This window comes from Calidris pugnax, unplaced genomic scaffold, assembly GCF_001431845.1.
Source record: "Calidris pugnax isolate Ruff unplaced genomic scaffold, ASM143184v1 scaffold111, whole genome shotgun sequence".
In the NCBI taxonomy this organism is placed as follows: domain Eukaryota; kingdom Metazoa; phylum Chordata; class Aves; order Charadriiformes; family Scolopacidae; genus Calidris; species Calidris pugnax.
In genome coordinates, this window is record NW_015090872.1 from 4,354,553 (window position 1) to 4,374,580 (window position 20,028).

The 20,028-nt window shown below is 62.2% G+C and overlaps 3 protein-coding genes across 4 annotated transcripts; all 3 read right to left on the minus strand.

Moving 5' to 3' along the window:
* Positions 1-3,050: 3,050 nt before the first annotated feature.
* On the minus strand, positions 3,051-7,691 carry CHRNG (cholinergic receptor, nicotinic gamma). The gene is made up of 12 exons (XM_014945844.1): positions 7,586-7,691; positions 7,030-7,169; positions 6,860-6,904; positions 6,540-6,649; positions 6,291-6,446; positions 5,929-6,026; positions 4,931-5,134; positions 4,529-4,643; positions 4,151-4,265; positions 3,639-3,843; positions 3,413-3,546; positions 3,051-3,339 (listed from the first exon to the last, which is right to left on the minus strand). Exons 1-12 carry the CDS (start codon positions 7,626-7,628, stop codon positions 3,172-3,174), a joined length of 1,533 nt encoding a protein of 510 aa, XP_014801330.1. The 5' UTR covers positions 7,629-7,691; the 3' UTR covers positions 3,051-3,171.
* A 984-nt stretch (positions 7,692-8,675) lies between these two features.
* On the minus strand, positions 8,676-12,961 carry CHRND (cholinergic receptor, nicotinic delta). 2 transcript variants are annotated; one of them, XM_014945820.1, is made up of 12 exons: positions 12,642-12,961; positions 11,816-11,961; positions 11,585-11,629; positions 11,375-11,484; positions 11,115-11,270; positions 10,780-10,895; positions 10,352-10,552; positions 9,902-10,013; positions 9,665-9,779; positions 9,246-9,447; positions 9,024-9,142; positions 8,676-8,932 (listed from the first exon to the last, which is right to left on the minus strand). In XM_014945820.1, the coding sequence occupies exons 1-12, from the start codon at positions 12,691-12,693 to the stop codon at positions 8,750-8,752; spliced, it is 1,557 nt and encodes a 518-aa protein (XP_014801306.1). In that variant the 5' UTR covers positions 12,694-12,961; the 3' UTR covers positions 8,676-8,749. The 2 variants fall into 2 exon arrangements, with proteins under 2 accessions (XP_014801306.1, XP_014801307.1); XM_014945821.1 differs by lacking the exon at positions 10,352-10,552.
* A 391-nt stretch (positions 12,962-13,352) lies between these two features.
* PRSS56 (protease, serine 56) lies at positions 13,353-19,259 on the minus strand. The gene is made up of 16 exons (XM_014945819.1): positions 19,138-19,259; positions 18,305-18,502; positions 17,706-17,759; positions 17,166-17,355; positions 16,955-17,063; positions 16,716-16,875; positions 16,427-16,569; positions 16,150-16,309; positions 15,837-16,025; positions 15,568-15,729; positions 15,376-15,439; positions 14,994-15,156; positions 14,446-14,593; positions 14,247-14,327; positions 13,841-13,947; positions 13,353-13,713 (listed from the first exon to the last, which is right to left on the minus strand). The coding sequence occupies exons 2-16, from the start codon at positions 18,480-18,482 to the stop codon at positions 13,540-13,542; spliced, it is 2,082 nt and encodes a 693-aa protein (XP_014801305.1). The 5' UTR covers positions 18,483-18,502; positions 19,138-19,259; the 3' UTR covers positions 13,353-13,539.
* Between the last annotated feature and the right edge of the window lie 769 nt (positions 19,260-20,028).

Sequence of the window (20,028 nt, forward strand, 5' to 3'; positions counted from 1 at the left end):
GCAGGACAGTTCCCCCGGCTGAGGTGGCATCCCTCTCTGTGTTTCTCCAGACTCCATGCTGTTCCTGCTCTTGCCACCTGTTTTGTCACCAGCTTTCAACTAAATGCTCTTTTCCAGGCGCAGTTTGTTTTTCCCCGCTGTGATCAGGTACTACTACGGCGGCTACTTAAAATTCCTTTTAAATACAGCTCTCCCCTGCTGCTCTCTGGTATTTGTTAGGGGGGATTTAGTTGTAATTACATTTTGGCAATCTAAGCAAAAATAGCCTTGCAAGGCAAGGCTGAAATACTAGCTGCAGGCTCCTTTTATCCACAGTGCATTTAGCTTCTTGCAGATGACATCACTTAGGGCTTTAGTCCTGTTGTTGTGCCCAGCTGCGCGTCGCGTCCACCTCTGCTATTTCATGTACTCGCCCACTTCTCCCCTCTGATGCCCCGCGTCTAAGCTGGTGCTGATGAGCGCAGGCTTACTATTAAATCTGAAAATGCTGCAGTCCTGCTGTGTTCGCCCGTAAATACGCTTTGCAAGTGAGCTGTGGAAGAGCCCTTCCCTGGGGGGCTCTTCCTCTCTTCCTGCTGCCGCCGTGGTTGAGATTTGGCGGAACTCGGCACTGGTTCCTCTTACTCAGCCTTGAAGGGAGCGTGGGGTGTGGAGTTTGTCCTCCTTAAGGCTACAGCTTTTCCTGAGGTCGGGAGAAAAGCGGTGTTTGATCCGTGCCAAGCACTGGGTTTGGTACCTCCTTTGGCTTGGAGAGGGATGGAGCCAGACTAGGTTTTGAGCAGGGCTTTTGGGTTGTGGTCTCCTGTGTCCTGCTGATAAGAATGGTGAAAAGACAGCCATAGGATTGCATGGGAGGGGAAGGAGCCTGTCACGCTCTAGAAAAAGGTTTCAGATCCTCTTCATTCAGGAAGCAAGCCTGGAGCTGTGAGAGCCCCAAATCTGCCGTGAGTCATGACCTTCCCTGCTCCCCTCATCCTGAAGGCTTTGTCCATCCTTACACTTGTTCAGGTGACTTCAGGGAAACCTGCAGGACTTTGAACTCCTTTGAGCCCTGGAGTCCAGCCCCAGGGGTTTTCTTTCCCCGGAGGATACTGTGCTGTGGTGGGTTCCTGGACCCTGGGTGTCTCTGGCTACAACTGATCAAGTGGGAGCTGATGGCTTGGCTTGGGGGACTGAGAGAGCAGTGGTGGGGGTCCACTGGGTGTTTCTGAGTTGGGGCTAAGGAGGAAATCTGCTTCCCATCCCACAGACAGAAAAGAGTCCTCAGTTTTGGAGGGGAGCAGTTGGGAAATGCTTGGAGGGGGTTGTTTCCCCTTCTTAGCGCTTCTTGATGGGGCATGGGCACGTGGGGCTGATGCTGTGCTGGGAGGGGGATGTCCTCTCTCCCCAGCACCTCGCCAGCTCCGGCAGGATGACCTGCAAGGTGTTCTCCCACTGGTTCCTGCAGGACACACATGCTGCCTGGGGCATCCCAGCTGCTGCCTTCTTTGTTTTTGTCCCTGTCACTGGTGTGGTGATAAACCCCAGGGACCTCCTGAGGGCAGGTAAAACCACTGCTTGGGGATGGTGGAGAACATGGTCTCAGTCGTGTGCTCCTGGCAGGCTGGAGGAGCACATCCCTTTCCAGCTGTGCCGAATGGTTGTGCTGGGGACTGAGCTCCCCTGGAAGAAGCAGCAGGTCTGTGGAGTGGGGAGAAGTGGGTGACAGTCCCTGGCCCTGTTCAGAGCCCCCTTGCCCTGGAGACCAGCAGCAGGGCGAGGAGGAACCAGGAATTGGTGGGAAATGACCAGGCAAAGACGGACTGGAGCTTGTTAATTCTGCATATCCTTGGGGAGGGAGAGCCCAGGGGCAGGGGACGTGCCTGGTGCTGTGGTTTGGGCAGCTGATGGCAGGTCCTGGCTCTTGCAGGGCTGGGGACACTGGGCCAGGGTAACCTGTCCCTTCAGCCACTGTGGGGCTGGGAAGAGGACATCGCCATGGGGTGGCTGTAGGGGGGAAGGAGTGCTGTGTGGTGCCATCACTCAGCAGCAAGAAGGCTGTGGCTGGGACGAGTACAGTGCCCAGGACCTGGTTACCTCACCCGGATCATGCCCACAGGGAGATGACCCGGACAGGAGGCAGGACCTAGCCATGACACTTGGGTGGTTGGTGAGCTCCTCTGGGTACCCCTGCCTGTGTTGGTGGACACCATCCCTGCCTACTTCGAGGTGCCAACCTGGAGCACTCGATCCACCTGGTCTCGGTGCCATGGGCATCGCGCACCTCCTGGGAATGGGACAGGAAAAGCCACCTTGCAGAGAGCAGGGGCAGGCTGGCACAGCCAGAGGGTGGCTCTGGGCTATGACCAGGCTGCAGGTGTCCAAGAAGTCCTGGGTGTTTGCCTCCCTCCTCCATCCATGCCCACAGTGCCATCGCCTCTGGCAGGCGATGCCAGGAGCCAGCTGTGGGCAGTAGCCAACTGGTTTCCTCCCAGCAGCTGCAGCTGGGATGGCGAGGCTGATGGAGACACAGCATGTCCTGGAGCCAGGCGCAGGTGGCGTGAGCTTGGACCACAGAGGGGCAGATGCTCCCAGGCTGACCTCCTGCATACCCCCCACCAGCAGGGACAAAGCTGCAGGGGCCCCAGAGGTCAGTGAGGGGCACGGGGGGGACGCGGCGCTGCTGGGATGGGGGGAAGGGGCTGTGCTTGACAGAGATGATCTTGTGGGGCAAGGAGGGACGGAGGGGGAGGGAGTCGTGTAATGATGCTCATAGCAGGGTGGGTGTCAAGGGGCACCCATCCCTGAGTGGGTTTGGGTGCCTGGTGACCCAGGGTCTTCCCACCCTAAGCTGCCCCCAAGAGCCATGGCCAGGGCATAAATGGAGGGAGGAATTATCTGCCCCGAGGGGGGTAACCCCATGAGTGGGCATGCAGCAATGATGCCACCAGAGCCTCATGAGACTGCTGTGGGCTTTACTTCCGCGTTTAGCACAAGCAGAGCCACCCCGTGCTCCCCCCTTCCCTGTCACCACCAGTGTGGGGGTTGGCCAAGCCCCACCACCCCCAGTCCTCCAGTGCTGTGCTTGGCACCAGGAGCTGCTGTGCCCACAGGGGTCTCAGCCGGGCAGGCTGGTCTGTGGCCACCCAGCCCCTGGCAGGTGGAAGAGGGCTGGGGGGTGCCCTGCAGGCATCACTCCGGCAGGTACTTCTTGGGGTCCCCAGGAAAGGGCAGGGCTGGCGCCTGGTTGAAGTGAGCCATGAGGAAGATGCCGATGGTGCCACACACGAAGAGGGAGGCCATGATGAAGAAGCAGACGCGGTCGATCACCCGTCCCACCAGGATCCACTCTTCGCTCTCCTGCCAGTGACACAAAGAGGTAGGTGAGGGCTGCCCCCCGTGCGGGTCCCCCACCGCCCTGGCCCCAACTCACGCTGCTGAAGTCGTTCTGCTCCCGCGTGGCGTTGGCAATGTAGTTGCAGGCGTCCACGCAGGCACGAATGTCGGGCCCTGCCTCCTCCAGGCTCTGGCAGAAGTCCTGGGCACTGCCGCTATCCAGGCTCCGTCCTATAGGCAGCGGAGGGCACAGTGAACGCTGGTGAGCAACTGGTGCACCACCCAGCCTCGCAGGGAGATGCCAACCCCCCAGGCACACTCACCAATCTTCTCAAGAACAGTTTTCATCAGCCCATCCCTCTCCTTCTGCTTCTCGAAGAGCAGCTCGGTCCGGGCTTTCCAGAGCATGTACTCATCAGCTTTTACCATGAGGCCCAGGGAGCTGCGTCTCCGAGCAGCTCGTGGAGGCCCTGATGTCTCCTCAGGCATGTGCATGCCCAGGTAGCGGGGCAGGAGGTGCAGGCACACCTGGGCACAGCGTCATCCATGGGGACCTGACCCCCCAAACGCTGCCCAGGGCACCCAGTGGGTGTGCTCAGGTCCCCCTGCATCTCCTGGAGCATCCCCATGGGATACCCTTGTGCCACTGGGATGCTGGGTGTGTTGGCACCCACAGCTCCCCAGTGTTTGGAGGGGTTTGGTGGTCCCTTGGGGACACCTTGTGGGGTCCCCCTTTGTGCCAGGACTTGCACTCAGGAGTGAGGGACATGGCCTCGGTCCCCAAATACCCACCCCATTCCTCATGTATAAGGGGAAGGGGGACAATGGTGGGTACCTGGCGCACTCTCTGGGACATGGAGTGAGTGTTGGGCGTTCTCAGTGAGACGTTGAGGACGATGACAGCGTTCACCACGATCACCACTGTCACCACCATTAGGAAGGTCAGGTACCTGGGGAGGGGGCACAGAGCCTCACATGGATGGGGCTGCTGAGCCATGAGCTGTGGGCATGTAAAGTCTCTCTTGATGCCCTCCTGGGCTGGAAACTGAGGACTAGCAGTGTGGGACACAGGCACACGGTAGCCCTGTGCTAGCCCTGCCTGGGCTGGGGGTTATTTCTGGCCCAGGGTCCTGTCCCTGGGCTTCTGCATGGCACCCCGAGATCCCACTGGTATGGTATGGCAGCAGGGCTGGCACCCCCATCCATCACTTACTTGCCGATGAGAGGCACAGCCTGGGAGGTCTCAGGCACCTTCTGGGCAATGAGGAAGAGGAAGACAGTCTGGGCCAGGAGGACATTGATGGAGACGGTGCATTTCTGCCCACCCGCTGCCAATGAGGGGGAGAAGGCAGAGGTTGGCACAGGGCAGTGGTGTGGGCATTGCCCTCCTTTGGCAAAAATCCCCCACCCCAGAGCTGAACTGGCCAAGTCCTGCCACGAGGCTTTAACCGTGAGATACCTGGAAATTCACCGCCGTCCCCTCAAACATCACAGGGGTGGGTGAGAGATGGCACTGATGATCCCCAAGCACAGAGGGGACAATGAGCCCTTCCTCACCTGTCCCAGCCCCTATTGGACATCCCAATGACCCCATGGGTATGGCACCAGCACATACCTTTGGCGGGCAGAAAGTAGACCAGCACGGCCATGGCGGAGATGAGGACGCAGGGCACGATGATGTTGATGATGTAGAAGAGTGGCTTGCGCTGGATGATGAGGTAGAAGACGACCTGCTGGTACTGGGTGTCATCTGGGGTGAAGTGCTCTGAATTGATGATCTTCCGAGCGGGACGGTGCTTGATGGCCCATTCGCCGTTCTCTGCCGTGTGGTGGTGCCACATGAGTCCCGCTGCCCCACTGGGGGCACGGGGGCTTGCCGGGCCCCTGGCCCAGGGTGGGAAGGAAGGGGAGGGCTGGTGCTCAGTGTAGACCCCATGGGGCACCCAGGCTGGCCGTGGTGTGGGGAAAGGTGCTAGAGTTGAGGAGGGAGATGAGCACCACAGAGCGTGCCTGGGCAAAATACCCCTAAAAGCTGCTGGAGGAGGCAGCTGGGCGCTTATGAGGCGCCTCGAGCCCCGTGGGGGCTCCCAGGTTGTTGTGGGGGGGCTTGGAGTCCCCCCGTCTCCCTGTCCCCAGGGCACTGCGGGGGGAAGCCGAGCGTGACGCCGGGTGACGGCGTGCTGTTTTCTCCCGCCGTCTGCGGGAGCGATAGATTTTTCCCAATCAAGATCGCAGCTCGGGCCGGTAATGAAAAAATAAATCTCACCGCCCGAAAAGCATTTTGTTCCTTCAATATGCAATTAAAATGTGATGGAAAACGTCATCGTTTGGCCGTGACAGCTTCGTTCCCAGCATCAATCAAGCTCCCAGGAGCGGTGCTCTCCGGGAGCGGCTGCCAGGCGGTGAGAGCCCCGAGCCGGGGCGGGGGGGTTAGACAAACAAATCTCTCCCACACTCCCACTTCCACTAATAACTTAAGTGCACGTGTAATGGGGGGAGCTGCTAAAAGCCCCCCACGGCCCTGCTTTGGGCACCCACTGACATAGCGCCAGACGTGTTGGGTGCCCCTCATGGCAGGAGGTTCTTGTGCCACTGGGACAACCACGGTGGTACCTGTGAAAGCCTCAGGGTCGATGGAGATCCATTCAATGGTCTGGCCTTCCTCCACCGTTAGCAGCAGGTTGATTTCGTTGGCGCTGTAGGTCTGGGACCTGGGGGGAGACGGAGGGGGTGACATAGGCTGGCATACACCAGGTCATGCTGGCCACATTCAGCCCTGCTTTGGGGTGCTTGGCTTGGCCAAGATGCCTTCCACCACCAGCAGGGTGTGAGGGAACAGGTAAGTGACACTGGTCTGCCCTGGGACTCATTGCTGTGGGGCAAAGATGGACATCCCATGTCGGTCCCTTGTGTCCCAGCAGGACCTGCTGGATGGCCCAAGCCACGGTGCCCATGTGTGCCCAGACAGTGCTCACTGGAAGACCATGGTGCAGTTCTGCCAGTCGAAGGGGAAATAGGTGACGTGGATGGAGCAGACGCTGCGGTAGATGGCGGGGGGCAGCCAGTAAATGCTGCCATCGGGGGACACCAGCACGTTGGTGTAGAGGGTGATTTCGAACGTCCCGTCAATGCTGCGGGGGAAAGGGTGGGCTCAGCCCCAAACTGTGCCTGGGGGGCCACTGCCACCCCATGTGGGGATGTGTTACCACTACCCTGTCACCTACTTGTTCTCCAGGACGATGTCGGGCAGCCAGACCATAGTGGAAGGCACCCGCAGCAGCTGGATGTTGTCGTATTCCTCGGGGTCCCACCGCAGGCGATAATCAGACCATTGCTGGGGGAAGGGGAGCAAAAAGGGGGGGGTCATGGCAAGGGAACTTCCAAGGCAAGGGAGCTTGTGAACTGCCTGTCCCATGCTGCCCCCAAAATGGGCTCAGTTGGGGGCACCCACAAAAGGTTATGGTGCCAGTCCTCCACAGAGTGTCACTCTGAGATGCAAACACGACCTGGAGGGGAGTTCCTGCCTGGAGGTAAGAGGTCTCACCATCTCGATCCAGACGTTGGTGGTGAGGGTCTCCTCCCGCTCGTTCTGGCAAGGAAGGAAGGAAGGAAGGGGGGAGATGGCTTTTGTTCCAGGCCTGTCTCTGCCTGCTGCCCCACATGTAGGGGCAGATCTCATCCCACTGTGGGGACCAGGGGAAGGGCGTCTCTCACCAGGGAGATGAGGTTGGTGAGCGTGAGTTTGAGGGTCACGTCGATGATCTGGTCCCCACGCGGAGCCGGGCGCAGGTTACGGTTGTAGTTGGCCATGAGGTCCTGGAGCAGCTTCTCCTCCTGGTTCTTGCAGCTCACGCCTAGGGAGAGCATGTGCCGCGGGGGCACCCCGAGGTGGGGACGGTGGGGTCACCAGTGCCCTGGGGACTTGCCAGTGGGGAGGGAGGACACGACATGGGGTGTGCACAGGGAGAAGATGCCCACATGTGTGTTAGTGTTGGTGTGCACACATGGCTGTGTGTGCCTTGCAGTGTCCCAGCATGCAAGTGGGGGGGGTGTGTGTGTCCCATTTTCCCCCCACATCCCCCACCCTGCTCACCCCAGGGGCCTCTCCGGGCCAGGACACGGGGACAGCAGGCTGCCAGCATGGGGACAACCCAGTGGGACAGTGCATGGTCCTCTACACCCATGGGTGACAAACCCCCAAGGGCAAAAGCAAGGGGTGACCATGTGCCCCCCCCTCCAGGCCTCCCCCCCCGGGGTGGACACCCCTTACCTGCCAGGGCGCAGAGGGCAAGGAGGAGGCCGTGGCAGCGCATGGCGGTGGCACAGGGGCTGGGGCTCCACTCGGCCGCCCGCGCAGCGATGTTCTGGGCCTGGCGCCCGGTGGGACAGGACAGCTGTCCCCCGCCACCGTCAGCTGTTCCCAGCAGCCACGGGGGCTGGGGGGGGGGGCTGGGTGACCACCCACAGGCCCCCCTGCCAGCGGGATGATGCCAGTCTGCTGGGAAGCTCCTCTGGTATCTTGTGCCAGGGAGGGTGGAATTGGGTCTGGGGGCAAAATGAGGGCTGTGCCTCAGTTTCCCCATGTCTCCCCCAGAGGGGTGCATCTTCCTGCAGTGGAAACCCAGGCACCCATGGGTTATGGAAGAGGGGTGTCCCCCCACAAGCACCCCCAGCAGTGCCCTGTTCCACCCCCCCCACCATGGCAATGGCTGCCCTCGGGGCGCAGAGTGGGGAAGGGGCAGGCAAGTTGCAGCATGTCAGCCTGGGGAGTGATGCCCGCCTTGGCCGTCCAAATCCTGCCAGGCTCTGTCTAGGGGGGTCCAGGGAGGGGGGATGAGATTCCTGGCTCAGCGGAGAGGATGTGACAGCTGTCCCAGTGCCGGTGGGGGGATGTCAGCTGTGCCCCCTGAAACCGGAGCCCTGGCGTCTTGCTGCTGAGCCGGGGAAGGAGACATTCTTCTTGGCTCCCAGTTGGGTGCTGTGGGATGGGGTATGCTGGGTAGGGGGGGGGACGTTCATGGGTCTGGCTGGGGGAGGTCACGGGGACAGGGGGTGATGTAGGCACTGATGTCATCTCTGCCCACTGCAGTGGGTCTGCAGGGGATGGTGCAGTGCTGGGGTGGGGGGTCCATCCCCTTCTCCATCCCATCCCGAGTACCCAATGGGTGTAGCAGGGCTGGTGCCACCACATCTTCTCTGTTCCCTTCCAGCTACAGCTGAGGACCACCATGCTCAGGACACCCAACAGCACCCATTCCCTGGGTGGGCATCACCCTCCCCAGCACACACCCAGCGCTCAGGGTGGGCACTGTGTCCGGGGGGGACAGCAAGAGCAGCCACCATCTCAGTGCCCCATGGCATGAAGTACCCAGCTTTATTTTCCCCAGCCAAGGCAGACAAAGGGGGGGCTTGCACATGGGTTCCCCCCACTCCCCTAGATGAAGCGCTTGTTCTCCTCCCGGTAGTCATAGGGGTCTCCGGCGAAGGGCAGTGGTGGGGGATGATTGTAGATGCCCATGAGGAAGATCCAGAGGGTGCCCACCACCAGTGTGGGGGTGATGAGGAAGAGGCAGAGGCGGTCCAGGGTCCGGGCCACACGGTTCCAGTTGTCCTTCTCCTGGGGAGGAAGCCAGGAGCTGGGCAGTTGGGGGCACAGCAGCACAGGGACCCCCCCTCTGTGCACCCCCCACCATGCCCACAGCCCCCACCTCGTTGTAGCTGTTTTTGTCCCGCATGTGCTTAACGATGAAGTTGGCACCATCAATGACAGGTTTTATGTGTTCGTAGAGCTGCTCCTCCCCTGTGTCCGCGCCCAGCGGTGCCAAACCTGGGGTGGAAGAAGGTGGTGAGATGGCTCTGAAGGGTTGCTCCCCCTGGAGAGCCCACTTTGCTGCCCTTCCCTGTGTCCCCATGGCGGGCCTGTGACTCACGTGCGGGGGTGACACGGCTGGCCAGCCCGTGACGCTCCGACTGCTTCTCGAACATGAGCTCGCTGCGGGACTTGACGCTGAAGTACTCCTCCGCCTTGGCGATGTACCCGGCCGAGCTGCAGCGCCGGATGCACGGGGCACCCACTGGGCTCTCGGCCGGCTGCGACATGCCCAGCAGGCGAGGCAGGCTCTCCAGGAAGACCTGGGACACAGGGAGAGGACATCAGGTCCCTCAGCCACCCCCTTGGGACACCTTGTCCTCACCTTCTGCCCTCAACCTGGGCACTCAATCTCTTGGAGTGGTGCAGATGGGACATCCCAACGCAATGCTGGGGCTGTGCTGTCCCATGTCTTCTGCAGGGCATGGTGCCATCCCTGCACCCACCAGGTCACCCACCTCAGCCCAGCACCCCGCTCACCTCCTTAACCCAGTCAGACATGACATGGGTGCTGGGGGTACGGAAATGGAAGTTGAGGACCACAACACAGATTATCACCACAGCCGTCACCAGCAGCATGATGAAAAGCAGGTACCTGTGGGGGGCACACACCTGGGTCTGGCATTGCCACAGGGGCTGGGCACAGGCAGAGATGCCCTCTGACAGCCTGAGGGCCCTGTGATGTCCCCGCTGCACTCAGCAGTGCCTGGGACTCACTTGCCAATGAGAGGAATGGCGTGGGAGGTGGCAGGCAGGCGCTGGGAGATGAGCAGAAGGAAGACGGACTGGGCCAAGAGCACCGAGATCACCAGGGTCATCTTCTCACCACCTGGAGAGCAGGTGAGCTCAAGGTAAACCCTGCTCCAGGTCCCCCTCCCAGTGCCAAGATTGCTTTCCCAGTGTCCCACCATACAGTGCCCCATGGAGGGTTTTCTATTATGGGTGTACCCCAGGGTCCCACATAGGGTGTCCTGTGCCCAAGTGTGCCCCTGCCAGGGTGCCTGGCTGGGATGAGGATGCCCTGTGTGAGGGTGTCCCAGTACCAGGATGTCCCCATGCTGGGCATTGGGGTGTCCCATGTTTCAGGACCTGGTGCAGATGTGGGACATGGAGGTGCCCCACAGGGTGACCCCCATGCTCGACATGGGTGCTGTGGGTCTCACTCACTGTCAGCGGGCAAGTAGAAGACAAGGATGGCCATGAAGGCGATGAGGATGCAGGGTGTGACAATGTTGATGATATAGAAGAGTGGCTTGCGCTTGATGATGAGGTAGAAGGTGATGTCCTGGTGCTCACTGGTCTCAGGGGGGTTTTCAGGGTGGATGTTCTTGCGGGCTGGGCGGTGGATGATTTCCCATTCCCCGTTCTCTGCCAGGGCATATGGGACAGCGCATGGCATGGGGGGGCCCCACCACGTCCATCCTCACCAGTCCCACTAGCACCCCAGCCTCCCCCTCCTGGGTCTGGGTAACTCCAAGCCTGGTGGGATGGGTGCCAAATCCCCGGGTATTTGGGTATCTCCGTGGCAGGGTGCCCCCAAGCCCCGTACAGGGTGTCCTGCTGCCACAGGACATAGCAGAGAGCACAAGCATTACCGGTGAAGCCTTCGGGGTCGATGATGATCCACTCCACAGGGTAATCCTTGCCCGTCTCCGGGTCGTTATCCGTCTTCAAGTGCATGTTGATCTCCAGGGCACTGTACGCCAGTGAGCTGTCCCGCAGCCGGGGAAGACAGGCAGTGAGGGGCTGTGCCTGCTGCTTGTTAGCCACCACCCACCCACCCTGACCTCCAGCATGATGAACTTAGGCCACCAAGTCACCTACAAAGCCCCATCTTGCTGTGCCCCAACAGGTGCAGGTGCTGGCAGCAGGGGGCTGGGATGCCCGCCCTGCTGCCCACCCCTGCCCTGCCCCAGCTGCCCCCCAGCACCTGAATCTGAGGGTGCAGTTCTGCCAGTCAAAGGGGAAGAAGTCGACGTTGATGGGACAGGCACTGCGGAAGATGGCGGGTGGCAGCCAGTAGACGTAGCCCGTGTTGTAGATGAGGACGTTGCAGTAGTAGGCGATCTCAAAGAGCCCATCGTTGCTGCACCGAGTGAAAACCAAGATGATGGTAGGGCCAGTGAGGGTCAGAGGAAGCCCTAGGTACAGCTCAGGGGACTCAGAAGGGGAAACTGAGGCACAGCTCACTTGTTCTCCAGGACTATCTCAGGCAGCCACAGCATGTCCGGCGGCAGGCGGAGCACCTCGATGTCCCCAAATTCAGACTTGTTCCATTGCAAGCGGTAATCGGTCCAGCCCTGGAAGGGGGATGCCCAGGTCACCCCATCACCATGCTGGCCCACCCCGTTGCCCATGCCTCAGGGCACAACTGGTGCCATGACACCTGTCCCTACTCACATGCTCGAGCCATAGGTTGGTGGTGAGTGTCTCGTCCACCTCTTTCTGCAATGACAGCATGGGGCAGTGAGACACCAGGGCCATGGCCAGCAGCCTTTCCGCTGCAGCCCAGGATCCCCAACCTTCACCAGTTCAGGACAGTGGCCCCAAGGCTCCCCCTTCCCAGCCAGCCCTGAGGGTGAGGCATGGCTGGAGATTACCCCACGGTGGGCACTGTCTGCTGGGGCTCACCAGCGAGATGAGGTTGGAGAGGGTGAGGGCTAGGTAGACATCCACGACCTCGTCGGTGGAGACGACGGGGCGCAAATCCTTGTTGTAACCCTTCTCCTCGAAGAGGTGGTGAATGAGACGCTCCTCCTGGTTCACGCAGAGCCCACCTAGGGATGTGGGGTCAGGCAAACTGGAGGGCTAGGGGGGTTACTGGGCCCAGTGGGATGTTTGGTGAGGACAAGGTGGTGTAAGGATGGAGGAGACAGAAGGAGGCCAGGACACTGCATGTCTGTGCTGCACAGAGGCATGGACACAGGGTACAGGAATGACACACACGCGTGGGTACACGAACACACGTGAGTATGGGACAAATATGTGGGCACGGACACAGAGGGACACACAGATACAGACCCAGGACACACAGATACAGACCCAGGACACACAGGGACACACAGACACGAGACGTGTGGGTACAGACAGGGTAGCACTGTGCACGCAGGTGGATGCACACACACAGAGGCACACATGGACCCGGTATATGCAGGGACACGTGGTCATAGATGCATCACCGCACACAGACAGGCACACAGAGGGACACACAGACACAGTGACACTGTGCACAGACAGACACACACCAGCCCCAGGCTCTGGGTGGCACAGCCAGGACAGAAGTGCGGGGGATGCTCAGTGATAGGACTCAGCCAGGCGATACCCAAAATGCATCCCTGGGGACACCTGTGACCAGCTTGGACCCCACCACCATCACCCCCCACCAACCCCATCGAGGGGGTCCAGAACCACCCCCAGTGAGGCAACCCCGTGCCCAAGACCCTGGGGCCCCGCTCACCCGACAGCACCAGCGCCCCAAGCAGGGCCAGCCGCCCCGGCAGGTCCCCCATTCAGTGCCCTCACGCAGTGCCAGGCCCTGGCCACCTCCCCGCCTGGCTTGGCCGAGCGGATGTCCGGCTGCCGGCCGGAGCAGGAGATGGATGGTGCCAGGTGCCGAGGGGGAAGGGTGCCAGCACCGGATACTGGCTCCCACCCCTCTCTTCCGGCACCCCCCGCGCCTGGAGAAGGGGAGACAGGCAGGCACAGCTGGCCTCGCCGGCCCCACGGGTGTCAGCCCATCACCCTGCCTCTCGGCACCCCACCACAGGCATTGCTGGGCACTGGGAGGAGCAGTCCCTTCCCCACGTGATGCTGCTCAGGGGCGGCAGGGTGCCCAGAAGCAGGAGGGGTTGGCACCCATTGATGCCCAGGGGCAGGAACCGAGGCTGGGGGCGTTGCTTTGGGGTACAGGGGAAGGGGAAGGGGGATGCAATGGGATCCCCTGTGGAAAGTCCGCCCGCTGGTGCCCGCCTTGCTGGCACTATGTAGCACAGCACTCGCTTCACACTCGCCAGCTACTGGAAAATAGAGCCCTTCTTTATTGAAAAATAAACCTTTCTCTGTACAAATAAATAACAATCTCTAGGGAAGGGGGGCAGGCTTGCCAAGATGAGGGTCCCAGGGGAGAGGAGGGGTGTAATCACCATCTGAGATGCACCAGGTGCCCCCTCGCACCCCATTAGCTTGGGGGATGTTGGGCAGTGCTGGTGGGAAGAGGGAAACTGAGGCACGATGGGGGACAAAGGGGTGGATGAGCCTGAGTCAGGGAGGGAATTGTGTTCAAAGGACATGAGAGATCCCTGCCCCACTCCCCTGTCCCCATGCTGGCATGATGACCCAGGACACCATGGACAACTTTAGGTTTTCAGTGTCTCAAGTGCCAGAGCGACAAGGCCGGGCATGCTGCGGGCCAGTGAGTCGCTCTCCAGCCCCACAAGGCCAGTGAAGGCCGTGGGGCGGCCCCCTACCGTGGCCCGCACCTGCGCCCGGTACAGCCCCTTGGCGTTTTTGGAGCCCAAGTCCACCAGGATCTGTGGGGAGATGACAACGCTGTGAGTCCCAGAGTGGGCAGGGGCATGGCAGGATGGTGATGGTCTGGGGGTGGCACCACCTGGCTGCTGGGGCAGGGGGCTCAGAGCAGCTGGATGGGGCACTCACCTCCTGGAAGGTCATGGCCAGGTCTGACTCGGGCACCCGCAGCACCCAGGCGTACAGCTCCCGCACTGCACCCACCCGCACCACCGACTCGTTGAGGCCGGGGCAGGCTGCAAGACCAGGGTGGGCAGAAGAGAGATGGAGAAGGGACATCAGGGGTGCACTGAGGGGTGGGACAAGCCACGGGGGCACCATGCTGCTGCCTGCCCCAGGGAGGAGCACCCATGCTCTGGGGACACTGGGGGAGCAGGGGCAGAGGGTCCATGTGGAGGAAGGTATGGCTGAGGGCTGTCCCACCAACCTGGGACAGTTAGCCCTGGGACTGGAGTGCGGAGCTGAGGCTGGGCTTGCCACCATCCCATAGTGGCAGGTGGCATCCCGCAGTGGCCAGGGGCTGTGGGGTGCTTACCTCTGCCTGCACTTGCCTCCTCCTCCTCCACCCCTGGCAGCTCTGTGGGCACCAGTTCACGTTTCTCCCTCGGTGTGGACCCTACCAACAGAAGAGGTGTGAAAAACTTGGTGGGGACATGGCCAGTGGGCATGGCCAGGACATGGATGGACACCCCACTGGCCCATCAGCCCCAGCCCCCCCAGGCTCCTGGGCTCACGGCTTGTCATGGGGGTCCCCGCCAGCTCTCCAGGTGCCCGTTGCAGCTCTGTGGCTTCAAGAGTGGTGCCGAGTTCCAGCTCTGCCCGCAGCTGGGTGAGGAAGGCGCGTCCTTGTCCCACCAGCTCCTCCACCACCTCCTTGCCCTGCTGAAGGGAAGAGGGTGACAGGGTGGGTAGTGAGGCACCCATGGGGTACCTGTGGGCATGGTAAGGTACACAGTAGGCAGAGCACAGGGCACTGCTGGGCTGGTGTCAGATGGGGCACTGGGGACATGTGACATCATGTGTTGGGTCAGATCCCAAGCTGTGGAGTTGACCCATGGCTAGCACTGCACTGGTTGGATTGGGAGTACTGGTTTCAGCTGGGCAGGGGGAGATGGCCCCTCTGTGGTAGCAGAGTGGGAGATGCCACCTCCATGGCTGCACAGGGAACAATGGTCCCAAAGGATGTCAGGAGGGGACACAGGGGGACTGATGGGCTTTGGCCCCTGGTAGCACTGTCACCAGACAGGCAGGGGCTCCCCCCAGCCCATCTCTCCACAAATACCTGCAAGAAGAGCCACGTCTCCCCGGGGAGCTGCCCCCCGTCCAGGGTGGGTGCCGGTGGGCTGCCCCCCGCCATGGCCTTCAGTGCCTCCACCCAGTCCTGCAGCTGGGGTCCCACAGTCCTGAAGAGCCCTGCGAAGGGGGGTGGCCCCCCTGCACCCCGCCTGCAAGCACAGCAGGGAGAGCTCAGGCAGGCACCCGGTGGCACCCATCCCCTGCACAGGGCCACCCTCCAACCTGCACGTCCTTGGTGGGACCTGGGCAGCCCGGGGGGCTGTGTCCACCTCCCTCTGCGGGAAGAGCAGGACCCCAATGCTGTCCCCAAAATATCTTGCCACCAAACCCTTTAGCTTCCCTGTGCCCTGTAGCCCACCATGTCTTACCTGGTTGGGGGTCTCCGGGGTCCCTCTGCTGTGGGGCTGGACTGGCCCCGTGCCACAGCCAGGCCTGTGGGGACAAGAAAGGAACAAGAGGGACGAGGGGTAGGGGAATCCCATGTGGCTGCCAGGGCAGGCTGCTGGTGCCCTGGCCACCGGCATAGGGGGGACTGATGGGACCCCAAGCCGGGAGGGTACCTGGGACATCCCTGCGGACGCGTGGGGGGAAGAGATGCCCATAGATCTTGCCCAGGAGCTGGGGCAGGGTGTGGGTGAGGAAGGAGAAGTCAAACTGGTTTCGGATGAAGTCCCCAGCCCGGCGCAGGAGATCCACCAAGGTCTGGGCGTAGGAGTGCAGCTCTGCAGGTGCAGCAGGAGAGCCATGGCCCCGGCACTGCACCAGACCATGCCACCAGAAACGGGGTCCCTCCCTGCACCCTCACACCAGCATGGCCCCCCTGGCTCACCACATCGCCTTGTCCTGGCGCGGCAGGTCTCCTCGGCCAGGTGGGTGCAGGCGGCCCGGCCCTGGGGGGCCCGGCAGGACCCAGCATAGAAGGCACAGAGGCGGGCACGCTCGGGGGGCTGCTCCTCGGGAGGCAGCTGGGCCAGCGCCAGCAGGTCGAAGCAGCTCGGTTCTCGGCTGCCGAGGGGGGCTGTGAGGGCACCGGGGTTGTCACGAGGTGCTCAGCCCCTCCCCGGGGTGATGTACCCCTGCAGCATCCCGGGTGCCTGTGGCCACCTCTGTGTCCCCCCCTCGTCTCGGCCGGTGGCACTCACGGTCCATCTGGAGGCTGAGCCAGTCCACGAAGGCAGCAACGCGGGTGTAGACGCCCGGTTTGCCCCGCTCACCGCAGCCGTCACCCCACGAGGTGATGCCGTAGAGGACGAAGCGGTGTGAGGAGGGGTCCTGGCACGCCAGCGGGCCCCCCGAGTCACCCTGGGAGGGGGGATGCCGACGTGTCAGTTGGAGGTGGGACCCCGACAGCGCTGCCAGGTTGAGATGCATGAGAGTTTTCAAGTTTTGGGTCTGGCAGACCCCATCCCCGGACATTACCTGGCAGGAGTCAATGCCCCCGGACAAGTACCCGGCACAGAACATGGCACTGGTCAGCAGGTCCCTGCCCAGGGCACCCCGGCATGTCTCCTGGCTGAGCAGGGGCACCCGTGCCTCCATCACCACATTGGCTGCCGGCCCCTCTGCTGGGCAAGACACCCGTTATGGAGTCCTCCATGCCTGGGCACCCCCCTCTCTTTTGCACCCCCCTGCCCTGGCTTGGTGCATTGGCACTGAGCACTGAAGGGGATGCTCCACAGACCCCCATGGGTGTTGGGGTGCCACCTACCTTCATAGAGGGACCCCCAGCCCGCGATGTAGCAGGCAGTGCCTGGGCTGGGCTCTGCAGGGCTACTGGGCAGGCAGACGGGGCTGATGGTGGGTGATGGGGCTAGTGGCACCGCCAGCTCCAGCAGCGCCAGGTCGCCGTGAAATGTCTTGGGGTTAAACTGGAAGGAGACAGGGGAGTGTTGGGGGGGCAGTCTGGGGCAGGCACAAGGAGGTTGGGGGGTGCCCACCTCCACCAACCTTGGGGTGAGGCAGGATGCGCCGGACGGGCACGGCTCGCTCGCCAGCATCCAGCTTGCCCAGCTCGTGGTCGCCCACCACCACCGTCCACGCCAGCTCATTCCGGTTCCTGGTGGGACGGGGGGACAGTGAGTTAAGGGGGTGTAAGGGTGCCACCCCGTGCCCCCCTCTGTAGGGACAGCATCCCTACACTGCTGTGCCCCCACCATACCCAGCAAAGCAGTGGGCCGCGGTGAGGACCCAGGAGTGCCCCACTAGCACCCCTCCGCACATCAGCTCCCCGTGGAGCCGCACCGACACCAGCCAGGGCCAGCCACCCCGTGGGGCCACGCTGCCACCCATGATCCGTCCTCGGGGGGCTGTGGCATTAGCTTGGGGGCCCCCACGATGTCCGCAGCTCCCTGGGGGGAACAAAGCCAGGGTGAGGGGGGTTGTCCCACAGCCCCGCTGCCGGAACACCCCCTCTCCTGGGCGGGCACGGGGTGGCTGGGCACGGCAGTGTCGGGATGGCTGTGGCAGGCAGAGGGGGTGGCGGGCGACCCCCGGGAGGGGGGTCAGGCTGCGCCGGGCGTGCTGTCAAGCTTCATCGTGTTCACGGAGGCGAGCGGGCGGCGGGCCGGGGGCACCCCGCAGCCCGGCAGCTGCCGACGCTAACCTCTGCCCCCCAGCCCAGCAGGCAGCTGGGGGGCTGGGGGTACCCGCCAGCCTGGTGGGGGGGTGGCGTGGGCACAGCAGGGCCGTTCCAGCTCACCTGGCATCGCCGCCTCCGCTGGTGCATCAGTGCCGGGAGCCACAGCTGCCATCCCTACAGGGACAGGCTGTCATAGCACGCCACCCCCACTCCCCCAGTGTCACCACCATGTCCCTGCTGTCCCCAATTCCCTCCAGCTCCTCTCAGTGCCCCCCCAGATCCCCATCATCCTGAACAAGCACCTCTGTCCCACCCCAGGTGTCCTTGTCAACCCAATGCCTCGGTGTCCCCAATCTCTCTGTCACCCCCACCTTGTCCCATTCCCCCACACTTCCCTCTCCCACTCCAGGTTCTCCATCACCCCTTGATGTCCCATCCCCCCCAGTCTGCTCCATCAGGTCCAATGCCTCCATCCCCCAAATCTCTGCATCTCACCCCAGATCCTCCCGTCCCCTACAATCTCCCCATCCCACCAGAGATCCCCCATCACCCTCCCGTACCCCCACCTCCCTGGTGTCCCCACCCCAGCACCCCCTGTTGCCCCCAGTGGCCCATATCCCCTCCTGGCAATCGCAGGTGTGCCTTGGGGATGCCCCGTTTGCCATTGTAGGGTCTCCCCTCTCCAGGAAGAGCCAGGGGCGATGCGGGTGCCCACTCACGGCACTCCTGGAGGCGGTGGCGGCAGAGCCGGGCGCTGAGCAGGGCGCAGGTGTGCTGGACCCCTTCGGGTGGGCACAGGCGATGGTAGGGGGCACAGGCCTGGCTCAGTGCCCAGTTGCGCTGGGGCAGCTCGGGCAGTGCCTGGGCATCCAGCAGGACCTGGCAGCTGGGGGGCATGGCAGGGGGCACGGCTGGCGCTGCAAGGATAGCAGGGCTGTGAGCATCCCCATGTCCTCCCTGCCTGACTCCCCCCAGGCCACATTAGGGTCTGCTTTGGGGTGGCATGATGGGGCTGTGGTGTTGGCATATTTTGGTAGGGTATCCTGGGTACTGAGATATCTTTTGGGCGGGAGATCTCTGGGAAGGAGATAAGGAATCGGGCAACGTTTTGGGTAGGGCTCCAGGTGATGTTTTGGTAGGATCTAGAGAAGGTGGGGAACTGCTTGGGCAGAGTCCCCGGGTGGTGTTTTGGTAGGGTCTCTAGCAGTTAGGGATATGTTTCGGGAGTCTGGGTGCTGTCTGAGTAAAGCCTATAGGGTAAAGCCTATAGGGGAGGGGGTGCTGTTTGGGTAGGGTCTCGGGGCATCGTTTTGTTAGGGTTTATAGAGGATGGGGCGATGCTTTGGTAGGGACCCAAAGAAATATTTGGAAAAGGTCTCTAGGCATGGGTCTGTTTGGGTAGGGTCTCCTGGGCATGGGATGGTATTTAGACAGGGACCCCTAGCAGCATCTGGGTAGGGACCCTGTGCAGCGTTTGGGTGGGGACCTCGGGATCTGTTTGGGTAGGGTCTCCTGAGGATGGGGCAGTGGGGCCCATGGGGCTGTGACTCACGTGGGCAGCGGCGAGTGAGGTTGGCGCAGGGGGGGAAGAGGCAGGGGGCACAGAGCCCGCAGATGCCCTGCTGCCTCTGCTGCTCGGCCAGTGCCCGCTCCAGTGCCAGCAGCGCGCTCCTCAGTGCCGCCTCCAGCACCAGCGTCCCCCGGCTTGATAGTGCTGCCGGGCACACACAGGGTGCTCAGACCCCTGCCTCCCCACCACTGCCCCCCACCACAGCCACAGGATGCCCCCAGCCCACCCGGTGCTCATGCCTTGATATCTCCATGGTGGACATGGCCTGTCACCCGGTGGCATTGCCTAGGGTGACAGGCACAAGTGTCACCTCCCTGCTGGGGTTAGCACATGGGCACAGGGTGTTTGCCCGGGTTTATGTGTGCCCGCTGGACATGGAGACCCTGTGAGCACACGTCTGTGCAAACATGGGAATGGAGCAGAGTGTGAGCCCGGACAGGTGTGCCCATGTATGTTTGTGTGCATATACCTCTGTGCACACCTGTGGGTGCACACTTGTGTGTGCCAGGGTCTGTGTCCATGTCTGCATGTATGTGCAATCCTGTGTGTGCCCTGTATGTGCATCCCTACGTGTGCCTGTACCTGTGCCCACCCGTACCCACCCACAGCCGCCCTCCTGCTGACTGTGTCCCAGCAGAGGGTCCCCAGGGGCTGGCACAGGTACCGAGGCAGGAGGAAGAGCCGGTGGCCACGGGCACGAACCACACCACTCCCTGCAACCTCGATGTCCCCAAGTGCCATGGGCAGCGTGGGCACACCTTGGGTGCTAGGGAGGCTTTGCCAGTGACCCAGGTATCCTCCTTGAGCTTCTCCCACTTCCCAAGAGAGAACCCAGGAGTCCTGGCTCCTCCAGCTGCCCCATCTGCAGCCAAA

Excerpts from the sequence above, each read along its gene's own strand:
- CHRNG (XM_014945844.1), bottom strand. The coding sequence starts at position 7,628 with ATGCGCTGCCACGGCCTCCTCCTTGCCCTCTGCGCCCTGGCAG. Across the intron at positions 7,170-7,585 it reads TGCCCTCTGCGCCCTGGCAG|GCGTGAGCTGCAAGAACCAG; the intron begins GTAAGGGGTGTC and ends TGCTCTCCCTAG. Across the intron at positions 6,027-6,290 it reads AACTGCACCATGGTCTTCCA|GTCCCAGACCTACAGCGCCA; the intron begins GTGAGCACTGTC and ends GTCTCCCCCCAG.
- CHRND (XM_014945820.1), bottom strand. The coding sequence starts at position 12,693 with ATGGGGGACCTGCCGGGGCGGCTGGCCCTGCTTGGGGCGCTGGTGCTG. Across the intron at positions 10,553-10,779 it reads CGACCCCGAAGGCTTCACCG|AGAACGGGGAATGGGAAATC; the intron begins GTAATGCTTGTG and ends ATGCCCTGGCAG. Across the intron at positions 8,933-9,023 it reads ACAAAAACAGCTACAACGAG|GAGAAGGACAACTGGAACCG; the intron begins GTGGGGGCTGTG and ends CTTCCTCCCCAG.
- PRSS56 (XM_014945819.1), bottom strand. The coding sequence starts at position 18,482 with ATGCCCCCCAGCTGCCAGGTCCTGCTGGATGCCCAGGCACTGCCCGAG. Across the intron at positions 16,026-16,149 it reads GCTCAGCCTCCAGATGGACC|CCCCCCTCGGCAGCCGAGAA; the intron begins GTGAGTGCCACC and ends GTGCCCTCACAG. Across the intron at positions 14,328-14,445 it reads GGGGACCCCCATGACAAGCC|GGTCCACACCGAGGGAGAAA; the intron begins GTGAGCCCAGGA and ends TTCTGTTGGTAG.